Genomic DNA, 18339 nt, shown 5'->3' with positions numbered 1-18339 from the left:
GTATGTATGTATGTATGTATGTATGTATGTATGTATGTATGTATATATATATATATATATATATATATGTGTGTGTATGTTGTGTACCTGCAAATAGTGTTTTTTAGGTTATGATCAGTGCTTGACTTGGGCCAGAGTTCACAGGAACTGAGTACTGGCACCTTACATTTTGACTGCTTGAGTTCCGGAACTTCTAATAGAAAATTAGCTGGAAAATATTGCAGTTCCAGCACCCAACTACAAAAATGAGTGCAGGCACCTATTTCAGTCAAAGTCAAGCACTGGTTATGATAAGAGTAGTACTAAGCTATTTGAGGTATTTCTTAGTTGTATTCTTCAAAAACCAATGGGTATAATATTATTTCAATAGTTGAAATTATCAACAAAATGTTAGACAGAATTTTAACAAATCTGGTCACCCACCCATAACCATGAGTAATGTCCTTGAACAATGCACAAAACATTCACTTGAAATCATTATTTGCTGCCAAATCTAAATGAGTGAAAATAATGGGGAAAGGGTAATATAATACAATATCAGCAAGTCTTTATTTCTAAAATATATCATATGAGCTAAATTACCCCAGACCACAACAAAATCATGATTGGATCATCCCCATCACATACCTGTTTTTAATTTACATTTTTTCTATTATTATTATTATTATTAACCAAATAATGTATATACACACAGCATACCAGGAGTGCATACACAAAATATTGATTTAACTCAGATAAAGAGATGTGTGCAGTGGTATATGTACAATACCACTAGTCAAACTTAAGACCTCGTTCTTTGTATATTTATTACAAAATACATTTCACCCAGCCTGTGTAAGAATTGGGGTTAAACTGCACGGCCATTGATTGCATAGTGTTAAAAACTATTTTGGAGAGAGCAGAGAGAAGAGGAAGCCCTTATTGACCTCCCGGTCATAGATGGATTGCAGCACTGAGTAACCCCCTTTTACTCTTCTTAATGTTTGCAGTCTTAGCATTAATGACAAGCAAGTCCTGGGACAAACATCCAAAACATGGGGAGTATTATTCACAGACTGCACCGGGGGACCACCTGGTCCTTCCCTGTTGTCAGAGTAGCCAACTATTGTTCTTTGAAATGTCTCCCAAAAATCTGATGCCTAACGTTGCTTGGTCTCTGAGTCATGCAGACATTCAACGGTGAACTTTTAACGTACATTTAAAGGCAGGATATGGCACTATAACTTGTCACTGCTTTTGTTTTTCTGCATGGATACGTTCAAATCATATGGCAACCATCTCATCTCTCTAAACATTGTAATTGAACAGCACAAGGGGGACAATTGTTTAACTCACACATCTCTGGTACAGTGCAGTACTGCAATTAGTTCAATCTTCACACAGTGTTCTTATTCATACATTATGACAAAATAAAATGCATCTTCTTTTCATGCTTTTAAGCTGTGTTGTTTAACATGACTGAATGTTAAATATAGACCAACCCCATTCACACTTCTCACATATTTAAGATATATACACTACCGTTGAAAAGTTTGGGGTCACTTAGAAATGTCCTTGTTTTCCATGAAAACATACATGAAATGAGTTGCAAAATGAATAGGCAATATAGTCAAGACGATAAATATTGATTTTTAATTTAAATAATAATTGTGTCCTTCAAACTTTGCTTTCGTCAAAGAATCCTCCATTTGCAGCAATTACAGCTTTTCAGACCTTTGGCATTCGAGTTGTCAATATTTTTGAGGTAATCTGAAGAGTTTTCACCCCATGCTTCCTGAAGCACCTCCAACAAGTTGGATTGGCTTGATGGGCACTTTTTACGTACCATACGGTCAAGCTGCTCCCACAACAACTCAATAGGGTTGAGATCCGATGACTGTGCTGGCCACTCCATTATTGACAGAATACCAGCTGACTGCTTCTTCCCTAAATAGTTCTTGCATAGTTTGGAGCTGTGCTTTGGGTCATTGTCCTGTTGTAGGAGGAAATTGGCTCCAATTAAGTGCTGTCCACAGGGTATGGCATGGCGTTGCAAAATGGAGTGATAGCCTTCCTTCTTCAAGATCCCTTTTACCCTGTACAAATCTCCCACTTTACCACCACCAAAGCACCCCCAGACTATCACATTGTCTCCACCATGCTTGACAGATGGAGTCAAGTAATCCTCCAGCATCTTTTCATTTTTTCTGCACAAATTTGTTCTCACAAATGTTTTTCTTTGTGATCCGAACACCTCAAACTCAGATTAGTCTGTCCATAATACTTTTTTCCCAATCTTCCTCTTTCCAGTGTCTGTGTTCTTTTGCCCATCTTAATCTTTTATTTTTATTGGCCAGTCTGAGATATGGCTTTTTCTTTGCAACTCTGCCTAGAAGGCCAGCATCCCGGAGTCGCCTCTTCACTGTTGACGTTGAGACTGGTGTTTTGCGGGTACTATTTAATGACGCTGCCAGTTGAGGACTAGACACTCTAATGTACTTGTCCTTTTGCTCAGTTGTGCACCAGAGCCTTCCACTCCTCTTTCTATTCTGGTTAGAGCTAGTTTGCAAAGTTCTGTGAAGGGAGTAGTACACAGCATTGTACGAGATATTCAGTTTCTTGCATTTCTCAGAACAAGAATAGACTGACGAGTTAGAGGAAGAAAGTTCTTTGTTTCTGGCCATTTTGAGCCTGTAATCGAACCCACAAATGCTGATGCTCCAGATACTCAACTATTCTAAAGAAGGACAGTTTTATTGCTTCTTTAATCAGAACAACAGTTTTCAGCTGTGCTAACATAATTGCAAAAGGGTTTTCTAATGATCAATTAGCCTTTTAAATGAAAAACTTGGATTAGCTAAAACAACGTGCCATAGTAACACAGGAGTGGTAGTTGCTGATAATGGGCCTCTGTACGCCTATGTAGATATTCCATTAAAAACCTGCCGTTTCCAGCTACAATAGTCATTTACAACATTAACAATGTCTACACTGTATTTCTGATCAATTTGATGTTATTTTAAATGGACACAAAATTTGCTTTTCTTTCAAAAACAAGGACATTGCTAAGAGACCAAAAACTTTTAAACGGTAGTGTATATATTTATAAAAATATTATTTACATGTTAGACAACGAAAATGAATAGTTCACCATGGACTCCTATACCACTGCAAGACAAAACTTTTTTTTGAGGAGCACATAACGGAAAGGAGCATACAATATAGTAATAAATGTGAAAACTTCTAAAGATTAGAGTAAATGAGAAACCTTTTCCTAGAGTGCTACAAATTGTGTGTGGGGAGGAGAAGAACATAACAAAAGCTAAACTCGTGGCTGTTGTCCTCCTATTTCATCCACAGGACTGTGCCTATCTGTACTTGCTAATAAAATATTGACGTTTACAAAAGAAATGTAAGTTTACAGGGGGAAAAACAGGTTCTAGTGATTTAAAGTTGAATAGGAGTTCATTTTCAAACCTGTCCACTTTGACAGTGGCCAATGTTTGATTACATTAAATACTACAGTCCTATTTTGCTAATTGGTGACCTTTTCGTATGCAAAATGTTGCATTGCCATATTCTCTCGCTCACATTCTTAAATCACTCAGCCTAGGACAGTCAGTGAAAAGTGCCCTGCATCTAATCCCATTTATCAGTGGTTCATAGAAAAAAAATAAGAGCTTATTTTACTTTTCCACAAAACAACAGTAATTTATATTGGTTTAATCATTCTCCCCAAGCTCATAACATCAAAGCAATCTCTGGTTGGGGGCAGTAGTTATCCCTGACCGTACAAATCCCTGACAACCTTATTCATGGTGGCGTTGTTTTCATGGTCCTTCGAGCCGGATGGGACTTGACCTGGGGAAACTCCTGACCCTATTAGCTAGTTCCTTTCTGCTAATCCCTAGTGAACTCTGATTCCTCAAAAAGTATTCCTCACAATTAATACGCTCCTTGAACACGAGGAATGTGCATAATTGGATCATGAAAAAATATAAAATATTTGGAGAAAGTGCAAGATTAGTGTTAAATTCTTATGTACAATATTCTTTCGCTACCATCTGCTCACAACTATGTTAGCTATCCAGACAACCATCACGTGAGAGGGATGAGTTGAGTTTTTTTTTCACATTTATGCACACATTTTTAAAAATAATATCTATACAGTATATCGAAACTACAGAGGTCTTGATGGGTACAGTACAGTAAATGGCTTCTAGCTTCTACTCAAAACATCCCTTTGGATATAAATCAGGATCCTCACCCCAATAACACAAACAGTTATGAACTGGAAGAACAGCAATGGAGAAAAACAAAACTTGTATGGGCAAAGTTTTATAAGGCAGGAAGTAAACCTAATTCAAGAAAGGTAAGAATGTGTTCCATTTCATATTTTGCCTTTGTACAACTTCAAGCAATAAACCTGTGATGTAAGTAGAGTACATGATGACTGACAGAATAAGTTAAATCAACAGCTGATGATTGGTCTAGCTAATATGTTCATTAGTGTTCTAATATGCCTTCACACATCCTTCATAACCCCCTGCCTTAAAGTGCACGGACAAGAGGTCACTACAGGGTGAAGCAAGCACCGGTGTGAGTTTCTGTGAATGTGTGCGTGAATACAATACAAATATGGCAATTTAGAATAAGTCAAAGATAAGAAAAAGAAAACAAGGACTGGGTAAGACCTGGAAAGCTTTGGGAGGAGAAACAGTTATAATGGATGCATTTTGTACACATCACTCAACCCCAGGAAATGATGTCACCAGAGACATGAAGTCCTCAACCCGTGGCCCCTCACAATACCCCACAGATGATTGGATTGTGGAGGAGTGGGAAGAGTTAAGATTGACTTCAGCACCTTAATACTCCCTGACACTCTGTGCAAGTAGAGGGCCAGTCAGGCTGTTGAGGTGTTTGATTTGGCAGGAGGGTTGTAGGGGGTGTGGCGAGATTAGAGGGTTATCTTCCTGTCCAGTTCCAGTTGAACAGCTGTGTTTGGTATAGACACACTCACTCTGTCCGAGTGTAAATATTGTTATTTTTTTTTTACTATATATTTTTTTCAAACACAGTGTACGTCTCAAAACACAACAGAGTGCCCCCTTCAAATCCAACAGACCTGGAATGCAAAAGACCTAAGATCTGAACATCGTGCACCCCAAAAAGAGCTGTGGTTTCCCAAGGGTCAGTATAGTCAAGTTCAGCCAACCTCCTACTGCACCTTGTGGCACAATATGCATTGTCTGTCTGTGGAGTAGGTTGGTCCAAACCACTTTCTTCCACCAGCCGGAATCTCTTCCATCATACAATAACCAGCCCTTCACATATTATAGGCCACATAGATGGGGTCCAGTTGGTCAGCCAGGAAGGAGTCCCGGAGGTGCATGCGTTGTTTCTCCCCCCTGGAGTTGATGGGTATGACCCCCGGGTCCACGATGACCACCACGCCCACGATGAGGTGGTGCTCCTCCAGCACCACATTGGTGACCAGGGGCACCAGGTCCAGGGCATCCTGCTCTGAGCCACTCAGTTCAGCCACCACCACCAGTAGGTTGGTCCATGTGAATACCGCACTGCATTGGGGACACAGAGCGAGAGGAGAGAAAGGGTTTATAATCAAATGTCAGACTAAGATACATGCGCACGTACATGTACACCCACACACACAATTATGAAAACAGACAAACCAAATGGACAATAGTAAAGTCTCCTGGGACCCCCCAGTGTTCTGACCTCTCTGCAATACTGCGGTGAGCCCGGGACACAGATGTCTCGATGTCGATAGGGTGGTAGCGCAGCCCCCTCAGCTCCAGAGTCTCATCCAGGGAACCCACCACAAACAGGGCGTCATGACGATCTGACCACAGATAGGGAGACAGACAGAGGGGCAAACAATATTGAATACTGGGAATGGTGGGATAGCTCATTTAGACCTCATCGGATCCCTATATCTCCCTTTTCATGTTATCTATTAGCATTAGCATCCATAGCAACACATGTTACTCAATTCAGTGCTTCCGAGTTCCATGTATCAAACAGTTATTTCAGTTATATTAAAACCCGAAAAATCTGGAGACCCCTGCTGATTACAGACCCATAAGTTTAATAAATTGTGACAATAAAATAACCAAGCTCATAAGCAACAGAATGGCAAAAGTCTTCCCAGACTTGATACATATCAAAAAAGGTTAATAAAAAAGACACTTACAAATACATGTTTCAGTTTTATACTATACGCAAAAAATAAGATATAGATTTATCAGTAATGTCTGTTGATGCCGAAAAGGCTTTCTACCGTCTTGAAAGACCTTTTCTATTAAAAACGTAGGAAGATTTAAACTTACCAGCTGAAATAATAAATGTAATAAAAATATTATATAAATGTCCTAAAACCAAAATATTCACAAATAATACATTATCTGATGAAATTGCATTATAAATGGGCACAAGACAGGGATGTCCTCTCTCCCACCTGTTTGCACTGGCAATGTAACCGCTTGCAGAAAGAATTAGACAGGACGCAAACGTAACAGGTATCAGTATTGGTAAACATTAATATAAACTAAACTTAAATATCCTGACATTCCTGACCCCCAAAAAAACGAAATAAATGGCAATAGGAAAAATAAAAAGAATACTCATTATCTACAGCAATCCTTTGAGTGGACCATGAAAAATAAACACGTAGGATGCTTAAAAGTGACAACAAAAAACAAATATATAAATATAACTTAATTTGAAAGCATAGCTATTAAATGGAACAAACTTCCCATAAATCTTACAGGTAGAATTAACCTCAGAATGGCATGTGTCACACCCTGATCTGTTTCACCTGACTTTGTGCTTGTTTCCACCCCCCTCCAGGTGTCGCCCATCTTCCTCATTATCCCAATGTATTTATACCCGTGTTCTCTGTCTGTTGCCAGTTCATTTTGTTTCGTCAAGCCTAACAGCGGTTTTCCCGTGCTCCTGTCTTTCTCTAGTTTTCCCGGTTTTAACCATTCTGCCTGCCCTGAGCCTGCCTGCTGTTCTGTACCTTGTCACACCACCCTGGATTACTGACCTCTGCCTGCCCTTGATCTGTAGTTTGCCTGCCCCCCTGTTTTTGTAATACACTTCTGTTACTTTGAAACTGTCTGCATCTGGATCTTCTCCTGAGTCTTGACAGGCATGTCTCCTAAAGTTTTTATATTTATTCTCAGTAATACCAATTACCACACCAAAGACATTCTTTAAAAAGTATACTCAGTCATAACAGACTTCATATTGGCAAATAAAACTTGAAGATGTAAAACTTTCCTTTTCATTCTCTAAGTCTGATAGTAGTTTTAACCTTCCAGACTTGGAATTGTATCATCTCACTACCCAAGGCATTTACTTGTGACATATAGTTAAATGCACAAAGGAGGAACAATGGGTACATAACGAAGATGCACATGCTCATCCCCAGAATCCTTTCGTCTATTTTCAAAGGATAAAGCTTTGGACATTAACAACAATATGAAAGAAAATGAAACTGATTCTACAAGAACCAATATCACTCCGTTAAAAACACAACCCTATGGAACAATCCTTGGATAGTGTTTCAGAATTCACCGATAACTTGGTCACCATGGAAAACTTGGTAATAGGAAATATTAATTTATTTCCACGACAGAATTAAAAAGCAATTTTGGACTGACCAATGTAAATATTTTTAAATACATGCAACTTAAAAGTTTCGTATCACAAAATTTCTATTTGAAATCTTTTGAAAATCAGAGCAATCTTGAGGGAATCCTATTTGAGTCAGAAAAGGATATTCATAAACTCAGCAAGAAAAGAAACGTACTCTCACTGTCAACTGCGTTTATTTTCAGCAAACTTAACATGTGTAAATATTTGTATGAACATAACAAGATTCAACAACCGAGACATAAACTGAACAAGTTACACAGAAAGGCCTCTTTAGTGTCCTAAGTTTCCATAACTGTGACCTTAATTGCCTACCGTCTGTAAACTGTTAGTGTCTAAATTTGCTTTAGGAGTAGTGCGTGACCCTAGGGTGGCAACACAAACACTTTTTCAGGACCCTGTCTTTCAAAGATAATTCGTAAAAATCCAAATAACTTCAGCTTTTCATTGTAAAGGGTTTAAACACTGTTTCCCATGCTTGTTCAATGAACCATAAACAATTAATGAACATGCACCTGTGGAACGGTCGTTAAGACACTAACAGCTTACAGATGGTAGGCAATTAAGGTCACAGTTATGAAAACTTAGGATACCAAAGAGGCCTTGCTACTGACTCTGAAAAACACCAAAAGAAAGATGCCCAGGGTCCCTGCTCATCTGCGTGAACGTGCCTTAGGCATGCTGCAAGGAGGCATGAGGACTGCAGATGTGGCCAGGGCAATGAATTGCAATGTCCGTACTGTGAGACACCTAAGACAATGCTACAGGGAGACAGGACGGACAGCTGATCGTCCTCGCAGTGGCAGGCCACGTGTAACAACACCTGCACAGGATCAGTACATCCGAACAGCACACCTGCGGGACAGGTACAGGATGGCCACAACAACTGCCTGAGTTACACCAGGAACGCACAATCCCTCCATCAGTGCTCAGACTGTGCACAATTGGCTGAGAGAGGCTGGACTGAGGGCTTGTAGGCCTGTTGTAAGGCAGGTCCTCACCAGACATCACCGGCAACAACGTCGCCTATGGGCACAAACCCACCGCCGCTGGACCAGACAGGACTGGCAAAAAGTGCTCTTCACTGATGAGCCGCGGTTTCGTCTCACCAGGGGTGATGGTCGAATTCGCGTTTATCGTCGAAGGAATGAGCGTTACACCGAGGCCTGTACTCTGGAGCGGGATCGATTTGGAGGTGGAAGGTCCGTCATGGTCTGGGGCGGTGTGTCACAGCATCATCGGACTGAGCTTGTTGTCATTGCAGGCAATCTCAACGCTGCGCGTTACAGAGAAGACATCCTCCTCCCTCATGTGGTACCCTTCCTGCAGGCTCATCCTGACATGACCCTCCAGCATGACAATGCCACCAGCAATACTGCTCATTCTGTGCGTGATTTCCTGCAAGACAGGAATGTCAGTGTTCTGCCATGGCCAGCGAAGAGCCCAGATCTCAATCCCATTGAGCACGTCTGGGACCTGTTGGATCGGAGGATGAGGGCTAGGGTCATTCCCCCCAGAAATGTCCGGGAACTTGCAGGTGCCTTGGTGGAAGAGTGGGGTAACATCTCACAGCAAGAACTGGCAAATCTGGTGCAGTCCATGAGGAGGAGATGCACTGCAGTACTTAATGCAGCTGGTGGCCACACCAGATACTGACTGTTCCTTTTGATTTTGACCCCCCCCTTTCTTCAGGGACACATTCCTGTGGAACTTGTTCAGTTTATGTCTCAGTTGTTGAATCTTGTTATGTTCATACACTTATTTACACATGTTAAGTTTGCTGAAAAGTTTGTTTGGGACAAATCATTCACTAAACCCTAAACCTCAACTACGTCTTATAATGAAATATGTGGAAATTGAGCAAGTTGAGGTGACTAAACTGCTTAGAGTTACCCTGGATTGTAAATTGTCATGGTCAAAACATATTGATACAACAGTAGCTAAGATGGAGAGAAGTCTGTACATAATAAAGCTCTGCTCTGCATTCTTAACAACACTATCAACAAGGCAGGTCCTACAGGCCCTAGTTTTGTCACACCTAGACTACTGTTCACTAGTGTGGTCAGGTGCCACAAAGAGGGACTTTAGAAAATTGCAGTTGGCTCAGAACAGGGCAGCACGGCTGGCTCTTAAAAGTACACGGAGAGCTAACATTAATGGCATGTATGTCAATCTCTAATGGCTCAAAGTGTTTTTTGTTTTTGTAAGAGGTGTTGACAAGCTGAATGTACCAAGCTGTCTGTTTAAAATACTAGCACACAGCTCAGACACTCATGCATACCCCACAAGACATGCCACCAGAGGTCTCTTCACAGTCCTCAAGTCCAGAACAGACTATAGGAGGCGCAATACTTTTCTCGTCAATCAACTTGAAAAACGTATACTTGAAAACTGGAAAATCAACCAATCCTCCATCCTTAACACAATGGAAAGGTCAAACACTTTATTATCTAAATGTTAAATGTGTGTGGGCGATGGAGAGAAATAAAAATGGTGCCACTTGAGGCCATGTAGCAGAGAGTGATGCGTGCACTGGAGATGGATGGGGGTGTGAGCAGGTGGGTCTGGGCAGGGTGATGTTTGTATGCTGGCGTTTGTATGTGAGTGTTTTAGTATTGCAACAACAAAAAAAACGGACAAAAATAAAAAACACTAAAAAAGAACATTAGCATCCATAGCCATCCCTTTTCATGTTAGCCTACATAGCCCTGACCAGGCCCAGCCACTGACCCCCAGCGGCGTCCAGTAGCTCAGTCCTCTTGACGAAGCCCAGGTAGCCAGTCCTGGCCCACAGGGTCGTGGGATCTCCGAAGCTCAGCTTGGTGTTGAAGTGGTCGGCCAGCAGGCTCTCCTCTCCATAGATGGCATAGTAGCCACTGGCACTGTGAGGGCTGTTGATCCAGATCTGACAGAGAGCAGAGGAGGGGACATGGTAGAATTAGGGATGGAATAGGAGAGTTATGTATGAGGAGAACTTGGTTATTGATAGGGCTAGGAGTTTTTCCTAATTATACCCTGCATATTTCCCATCCTTTTCTCTACCCCACATGTTGCCATTTTCACTCTAATATTAGCGTTCTATCTCCTCTCACCTCTCCTAGATGGGAATCTCCTAGAGGTCCCCTGGTCTCTGGGTTGACGATGATCACCCTGACTCCTGGTAAGATCTAAAGAGAGTGATACATGGTGAACAACAAACTCCCACAACAACACATCTTGTATCTGAGCACAAAGGGCATTTAATGTGTGGATTCATCAGGGGAGACTTACTTTACCAGACTCCATCAGAGGGAGACTCTGAGGGGCTCCTCTCTCCACCAGCCTCACTCTGAGATAGAAAATGAAAGCACATTGTGATGGTGAACTCAATACTGTACACAATGTCTTCCTCAGCATCAAAGCTGCTCATACATAAAACCATACCACTAGGGGTCTACAGGTTCTCACCTGTCATGGCGGAGGGACTTCATGTCCACATACACAGTGGAGGGGTCCGGTCCAGTGGTGCCCTGAAAAACATTGGCCATGGCCGTCAAAACATCTGTTTTCCTTTAGCCATTAATAAAAGTATATTTCCAAACAAATTAGTTATGCTTCCATCTTGTAGGCCGTCATTGTAAATAAGAATTGGTTCTTAAATGACTTTCCTACTTAAATAAAGGTTCAGTAAAAAATGGAATTCCCTGTTGCCTAGTACCTCCTCACAGAACTTGTTCTAGCTGGTGGAGTAATGGTTCTAACTGGTTGAGTACCTGCATGCAAATGGCAAGGTTGACCCTGGATCCGAAGGCTGTGCTGACAGCGCGGGGTGAGAGGCCCAGGTCTTTAAACAGCTTGGAGAAGGACATGGTGAGGGCCAGACGAGGACGCTCCTCTGCTATCACCACACAGCTCCTCACACACGACAGGTTCACACCCCGCGCCTGGAGGGAAAAAGAGGGAGACGGGGAGTTAGCGTGTACATGTGTGTGTGTGAGAGCACGTGTGCGTGTTATACTCACTTTGAGTATCTCTGTCTGCGTGCCTATCCCCTTGGTGCAGAGCTCCATGACAGAGTAGGAGCAGAAGGTGTCTCTGATGCGGTACTGGCTCAGGGTGCTGAGCCACAGGGGAAGACAGCTCTCCAACTCCAGAGGAGGGATTAGAATGGACTGGTGCCCTGAGTACACACTACACACATGAAACAATAGAAGGTATGAGTTCACAATGTTTGTATGAGAGAGAGATAAAGATACTCTGTGTGTGTGCGTGTGACCTTGCGAGGCACCACAGTACAAAGCCCAGGCCACAGTAAGGGTCTAGGCAGATGGCTATTTGGCGTGAGGAGTAGAGTTCACACTGCAGCTTGATGGAGCGACACAGAGCACTGACTGCCGCATGGGAGATCTGATGGACAGAAGCACACAGCCAATCTCACACACACACACACACACACACACACACACACACACACACACACACACACACACACACACACACACACACCACACACACACACACACACACACACACACACACACACACACACACACACACACACACCACAAAGAAACAACCAATAAGAGAAGCAGAATCAACTGGTAAAGTCATGGTTATGGCTACCGCCATTGGCCCACTGTAAATCAGAGGAGCAAAATTAGCTGTTGGCTACTGACTTTGCCAATGGCAGGCCGCTCATGGGCCACCAAGTTTGCAAACTATCTGGGGCTGTTTTAGAGTATTGAGACCAAGCCGTAGCCTCCTGTGGGTGACCTTACCTTGACCCCGGTGAGCATGCCCGTGGTGGACACACTGAAGTCTAGATAGGCGATCATCTCTGCCGTGGGGGGCTTATAGATCATTGGGGGTCTACGGCGAGGGAGGTCATCTGGAAGAAGGGAACATGCACAACAAGGTTGAGTTTCTCTGGCTCAAATTCTATGGTCAGGTATGTACTGTATGTAAGACCTATGGCAGGGGTTCTCGAAGTGGGGTGCTGCGGAACTGCAGGGGGTCCGCAGCCAGATCTCAAAATAAATAAATATATACAGTACCAGCCAAAAGTTTGAACACACCAACTGAGTCAAGGTTTTTTCTGCATTTTTACTATTTTCTACATTGTAGAATAATAGTGAATACAACAAAACTATGAAATAACACATTTGGAATCATGTAGTAACCAAAAAAGTGTTAAACAAATCAAAATATATTTTATATGAGATTCTAAGTTGCCACCCTTTGCTTTGATGACAGCTTAACTAGGCAAGTGAGTTAAGAACAAATTCTTATTTACAATGACGGCCTACCCTGGCCAAACCCTAACGACGCTGGGCCAATTGTGCGCCACCCTATGGGACTCCCAATCACGCCCAGTTGTGATACAGCCTGGAATCTAAACAGGGTCTGTAGTGACGCCTCTAGCACTGAGATGCAGTGCCTTAGACCACTGTGCCACTCATGTGCCTGTCACTGAGGAGTGGCTTCCATCTGGTCACTCTACCATGAAGGCCTGATTGGTGGAGTGCTGCAGAGATAGATGGTTGTCCTTCTGGAAGGTTCTCCCATCCCCACAGAGGAAATGTGGAGCTCTGTCAGAATGACCATCGGGTTCTTGGTCACCTCCCTGACCAAGGCCCTTCTCACCCGATTGCTCAGATTGTCTGGGCGGCCAGCTGTAGGAAGACTGTGGGACCTTATATAGACAGGTGTGTGCCTTTCCAAATCATTTCCAATCAATTGAATTTACCACAGGTGTACTCCAATCAAGTTGTAGAAACATCTCAAGGATGATCAATGGAAACAGGATGCACCTGAGCTCAATTTCGAGTCTCATAGCAAAGGGTATGAATACTTGTGTAAATAAGTTATTTCAGATTTTTTTTGCTTTGTTATTATGGGGTACTATGTGTAGATTGATGAGGAAACAAATTCATGTAATCAATTTTAGAATAAGGCTGTAACGTAGCAACATATGGAAAAAGGGAAGGGGTCTTCTGCACTGTATATATTTTTTTTTAACAAAAATAAATACAAATGAATATTACTAGCAGCAACAGATTAAACAAATGTTGGAAAAGGGATCCATGGAATAAGTTTAGAGGGTGTAATACAATATTATGATATTGATATGATATTATTTATCTACAACTTCTGTTTTTAACCCTGGGCAACATGGGCATAGGAGGCTCACAGGGATATTGGTATCCACAGCATTCCAATTCTATATTTTTCAACTCAATACTTATTGTAATACCCAAAATGATAGATTTTTTTTTTTACAAACGCACTGTTATCTAAGCAAAGTTCACTTAGCGTCATAGCAAAATGTGTGGAATTGCAGGATATTAGCTTTCAAGGTATCTCTCAACCCCAAATTCAGCCTTTGCCCAACCCCTTCAAATAAAAAATATTAATTAATTCAGGTGAGAATTTGTGGGTTGGGATATTGCTCATAAATATTCATTTTGGGGGAGAGTAAACATAGTTGTACCTGATCCCAACACTTTCTTACTAAAAGTCCACTGGCACGCTCTGATAAAACTATATGCATTGCGAGCAAATACAACTCTGGACAGTTAGCTCACAGTGGTAAGGTGCGGAGTTCCTGACATCTATTGCAAATTAACTCAGATTGGTCTTGTGTACTGTATAAAAACCTACAACTACTACCAAGGCGACCCCTCTCACAGGTATGCTTTCACTTTTCAGAATTAGACGTGTGTGGGCACAGGAAGAATATTGTAAATTAAGCATACATTTTTTTGAAAAAGACATCTGCCCCGTGTGGGATTAAAACTCACAACCATTGAACTATGAGCCAGCCAACTGTCTTAGCAGAACACGCCACCAGTCATAGTAGTTGGGAGGAACTACAACCAATTGACATGACTACCACTGTCTTCTATTTCTTGTTATGATAGAGATAGCTATGAATCTAAACGTATGATCCTCATAGCCTACATGTTTTTTTTTCTTCGTAAAAGCACATAGATGTGTATGAAACGGTAAGCAAAAACGTTGAATTTGGTCATACGTTAAAATGTGCCTAACTGCCTTTAGAATTTTGTGTAATGTCAGTAGTCGAGTCAAGGAAGCATCATGCTAAATATATTGTCACACCACTTATCAAGACCATTGCCAAATAAGTTACGCTGTCACCTGCTTTTATAGTTAGCCTTGAGGTGGTACCACCCAGCTGATCTAGAAGGGAGTGTCTTTCATACTGGATGCCTCCCTTGATGACGTAGAGGCACCTTCTCAAAGTGCCTCTACATCACCATTTCAATGGTAGAGTTGAATCGCTAGGGACAAAAAGAGCTAGATTTACTACTAAAAGACCATAATATATAACTTTTCCTACAGACTGTCAAAATGAAGACTTGACATTTTTCACTATAACTAAGCCTAAATCTGATTTAAACTTTTTTTTTTTATTCCCATGAAAGTTACTCTTTAAAGCGGAAAAAAAAAAATCTCTGTGCCCCATGGCAAAATGTGTAGAATTGCAGGAAAGTAGCTTGAAAACTGCAAAAATTCTCTGATGTCTATAGGCTGCCCTTTAAAATGTTCCTTCTTAGGGCCTGAGAATTGTTCGTCTGGCCATGCACTGCTGAAGTCATAGTAAAACTCCTTGTATGCTATTTTTATCTCATTCGAGTTGTGTTCTGATAAGGGTGTCCCTGATGAATTTGCTATCACAAAAGGGGTCCCCTGCGACACATTTTTTTAGAACACCTGTTCTATGGTACCTGTGTCTATGATTGTCGGCCATGTTTTAATGTTCACAGTGGCAGCAGCCTCTTTTGAGCGCAGGGTCCTCATGAGGTTCTGAGTGGTGAGGATACAGGCAGCTTTACTGACCTGGGGACAGACAGAGGCATCACAAAGAACATGTTAGTTAGTAGAAAAATATGGTTCCAACTTCCTACCTTAGGAAGACCAAAATAATGACATCCAAACACCATGCTCATAAAATAGCACCCAACCTCATACACTCAGGTGATCAAAAGATAGCACACATACACACTTACGTCGATGATCATGCGGACAGTGGGCAGTGTGGCTGCCAGGTTCTGTGGGTGAGGAGGTCTGACAGTGACAGGAACACAGCCAGCATACAGGCAGCCATAGAAAGAGGCTATCAGATCAATACCTAGAGTGAGAGACAGAACGAGAGAGTGACTATAACTGTAAGTCATCCTGAATGGGTATGTATGACTATGCCAGTATCAGTGCCAGTATGACAGATGGACAAACAGAGACAGGCGGACGGACAGACGGAAGGACCCACCAGGAGGGTAGAGCAGCACCACATTGTTCCCGGTGTTGATGCTGCCTTTCTCTATGAGAGCTGCTGCAATCTTCTCCGCCCGCTTGTGCAGCTGCACACACGTTGCTGTGGATACAACTAGCCCCTGAAGCACATGAGTTAGAGAGAGAAGGGCAAGGGGTTTATTTACAACTGTATATGAGGGGGGGGTTATGTTTATTGTATGTGTGAGAGTGAGTCTATAAGTGTGAGAGTACTACCTTTGCATTGAGCAGCACATAGAGACAGTGGTCTGGATCAGTCTGTGCCCTCCACTGTAGAGCCTCGGACAGGAACTGGTGCTGAGGAGAGAAAAGAGGGTCAAAGGTCATTCCATAGCAATCATGTCAATATGGATATCAATTTTATATCAACAAGATTATAATACATTTATATAAAGTTATGCCAAAATAACCACAAAGAAATATAATAGGAGTTTTATTTTGCTGATGGGAGGAACTCGATAGAACTTTAATTTCCTCAAGTTCATTCTCTTAAGTTAAGTCTAAGGTTTGATTTAATTTGATTTGATTTGATTTAAGGTCATGAAGATGGTCAATACAGTCACTCTGCAGTAAATAACCCTGGAGCCAAAATGTCCTCCGTAGGCAGCTTTTCTACCAGGAGGAAGGAAACTGTCACTCCCATTGGCAAATCAACAAGCAAATGGACAATTTAGAACATGCAGCAATAGCCAAACTACTTCTTAAAATAATGAACTTGATTTCAGTTGTAGTTAACAATGATGTGGAGAGATCCATTGGGGAGAGAAAGCAAAGCACATAAAGAGGAGATGTGAATGTCTGGATCTCTGGAAGATGGCTTGCCAGGGACTTCCTCTGAGTCCACACAACTCTGCAGATCAGCATGGCCTGTGTGTGTAGCAACGGTCATCAAAAAAAAAATGTATTCTAATAAATGCAACAGTTGGACAATGGATAAAGATACTCCACATTTTTAAAATGTTTTAAATACATCAGATATTGACTAAATTATAGCACAAACATTTTAGTTCAGGGAGTTTGGTGGGAATTCAGGTATTCAACTTATTGTCAAATGTCACTTTTATTTTTTAGAATGCACTCATATATACATTTTCTAGAATCTACTCATATATACGCATTTTCTAATGCTATTTTATTTTATTTTATATTTTGTGTTAAAAGAAAGAAAATTTGATGAGCCCAATTTGCATGAATACACTTGGTGGTTTGCAAATCTGAAAACATTAACATAAAGGGGTGGAACAGGGCTGCAACCTCCACAGACTTGCTCTATTTAGGCCTACACTCAACTGCACTGTCTCGACTGCATGTCGTCACGTTCTGTTGCATAATTCAACAAGTGTGTCAATAGCAGGATACCCTCGGATTAAAAACCAACACGACTCTAGATGACACCTATCTACACATACTTTACATTGTTTGCGAGATCAGACATAACATCAGTACAATCTGTGATCTTTTTCGGAAGTTGCTTAAATTTAAGTACACCTCATTTGTAAACATTTGAACTGTATTAAATTATTACTTTTTTCAATTCCCTAAAAATTAACACCCATCAAATCAAAAGTTTACTTTCTTCTCTTTCTTGTGATGTAAGCGTTGAGACGAGGCATTAAATCCCAGACAAAGCTTTAGTGTTCTTATAGATGCAACGGAAAGACAATGTATTCCATTGAGCCCATTTCAGCCATTACCGGGGTGTGTTTGACAGGTCATTACAAACATTTACGCAGTCGTAATGTTAAAGGGAAAAAACCTCAGGCACAAGCAAGAGTATCAAAGAGTCGCAGGAGTAAAATGAAGGCAACAATCTAATGATATTTAAGTGACAAGTGGATTTTGCACCCTTCAAACACAGGAAACAGATGGCTGAAAAAGACAGCTCCTCAAGTAGGAGGGGCATGCGAGTTGCGAGTGTGTGTGTATATATATATATTTATATATGAATGTGTGTACTACTTTGAACATTCAGAGGTGATGGAGGGCAATGGAAAGCATGGGGCATCAGGTGGCATTAAGAGGTACGACGACAGACTGTCACCATAACTGTGCTGTGATCCAGAAAAATAACAGAAAACTGCATAATACATTGGTATATGCAGATTCCGAGCATTACTTCTGACACCATGCAAGAGCTCACATCTTGCCAGAACTTGCATCCATAGAAAGATCTGTGTGTGCAACTGAAGAATGGCTCCATTCACATTTGGAGCTTCACTGTACAGCACATTGCAGACAAAAGCAAAGGTAGGACCGGGGTGTTACAGAGTTAGAGGGGGCAGTAGCTCTTACCATGATAGTAGGCCACATACGGAGCTATATAGATCCAGAGAGACGGGTGCATTAGGACAGAGGAGAGGAGAGAATGCATCATGTTGCCAACAT

The 18339-nt window shown here is 41.6% G+C and overlaps 1 protein-coding gene across 3 annotated transcripts in view; it reads right to left on the bottom strand.

The window, feature by feature from the left end:
- Positions 1–4095: 4095 nt before the first annotated feature.
- LOC106583173 (disco-interacting protein 2 homolog B-A) overlaps positions 4096–18339 on the bottom strand; it is a 73572-nt gene continuing 59328 nt past the window's right edge. For 2 of the 3 annotated variants that reach the window (XM_045705286.2, XM_045705287.2), the window contains exons 25-39: positions 18247–18270; positions 16171–16251; positions 15932–16055; positions 15672–15793; positions 15390–15501; positions 12420–12529; positions 11918–12048; positions 11664–11832; positions 11415–11585; positions 11110–11171; positions 10933–10990; positions 10755–10829; positions 10393–10567; positions 5722–5845; positions 4096–5561 (exon numbers count right to left, since the gene is read on the bottom strand). In XM_045705286.2, the coding sequence (XP_045561242.1) occupies positions 5309–5561; positions 5722–5845; positions 10393–10567; positions 10755–10829; positions 10933–10990; positions 11110–11171; positions 11415–11585; positions 11664–11832; positions 11918–12048; positions 12420–12529; positions 15390–15501; positions 15672–15793; positions 15932–16055; positions 16171–16251; positions 18247–18270 (1791 nt within the window). In that variant the 3' untranslated portion in view covers positions 4096–5308. The remainder of the gene's footprint in view (positions 5562–5721; positions 5846–10392; positions 10568–10754; positions 10830–10932; positions 10991–11109; positions 11172–11414; positions 11586–11663; positions 11833–11917; positions 12049–12419; positions 12530–15389; positions 15502–15671; positions 15794–15931; positions 16056–16170; positions 16252–18246; positions 18271–18339) is intronic. The other variant, XM_045705288.2, reaches the window with a different exon arrangement.

Source organism: Salmo salar, chromosome 22 (assembly GCF_965601325.2).
Source record: "Salmo salar chromosome 22, fSalSal1, whole genome shotgun sequence".
In the NCBI taxonomy this organism is placed as follows: Eukaryota; Metazoa; Chordata; class Actinopteri; order Salmoniformes; family Salmonidae; genus Salmo; species Salmo salar.
Note: the sequence above shows the minus strand (reverse complement) of the source record. Positions and strands in the feature narration are given on the sequence as shown.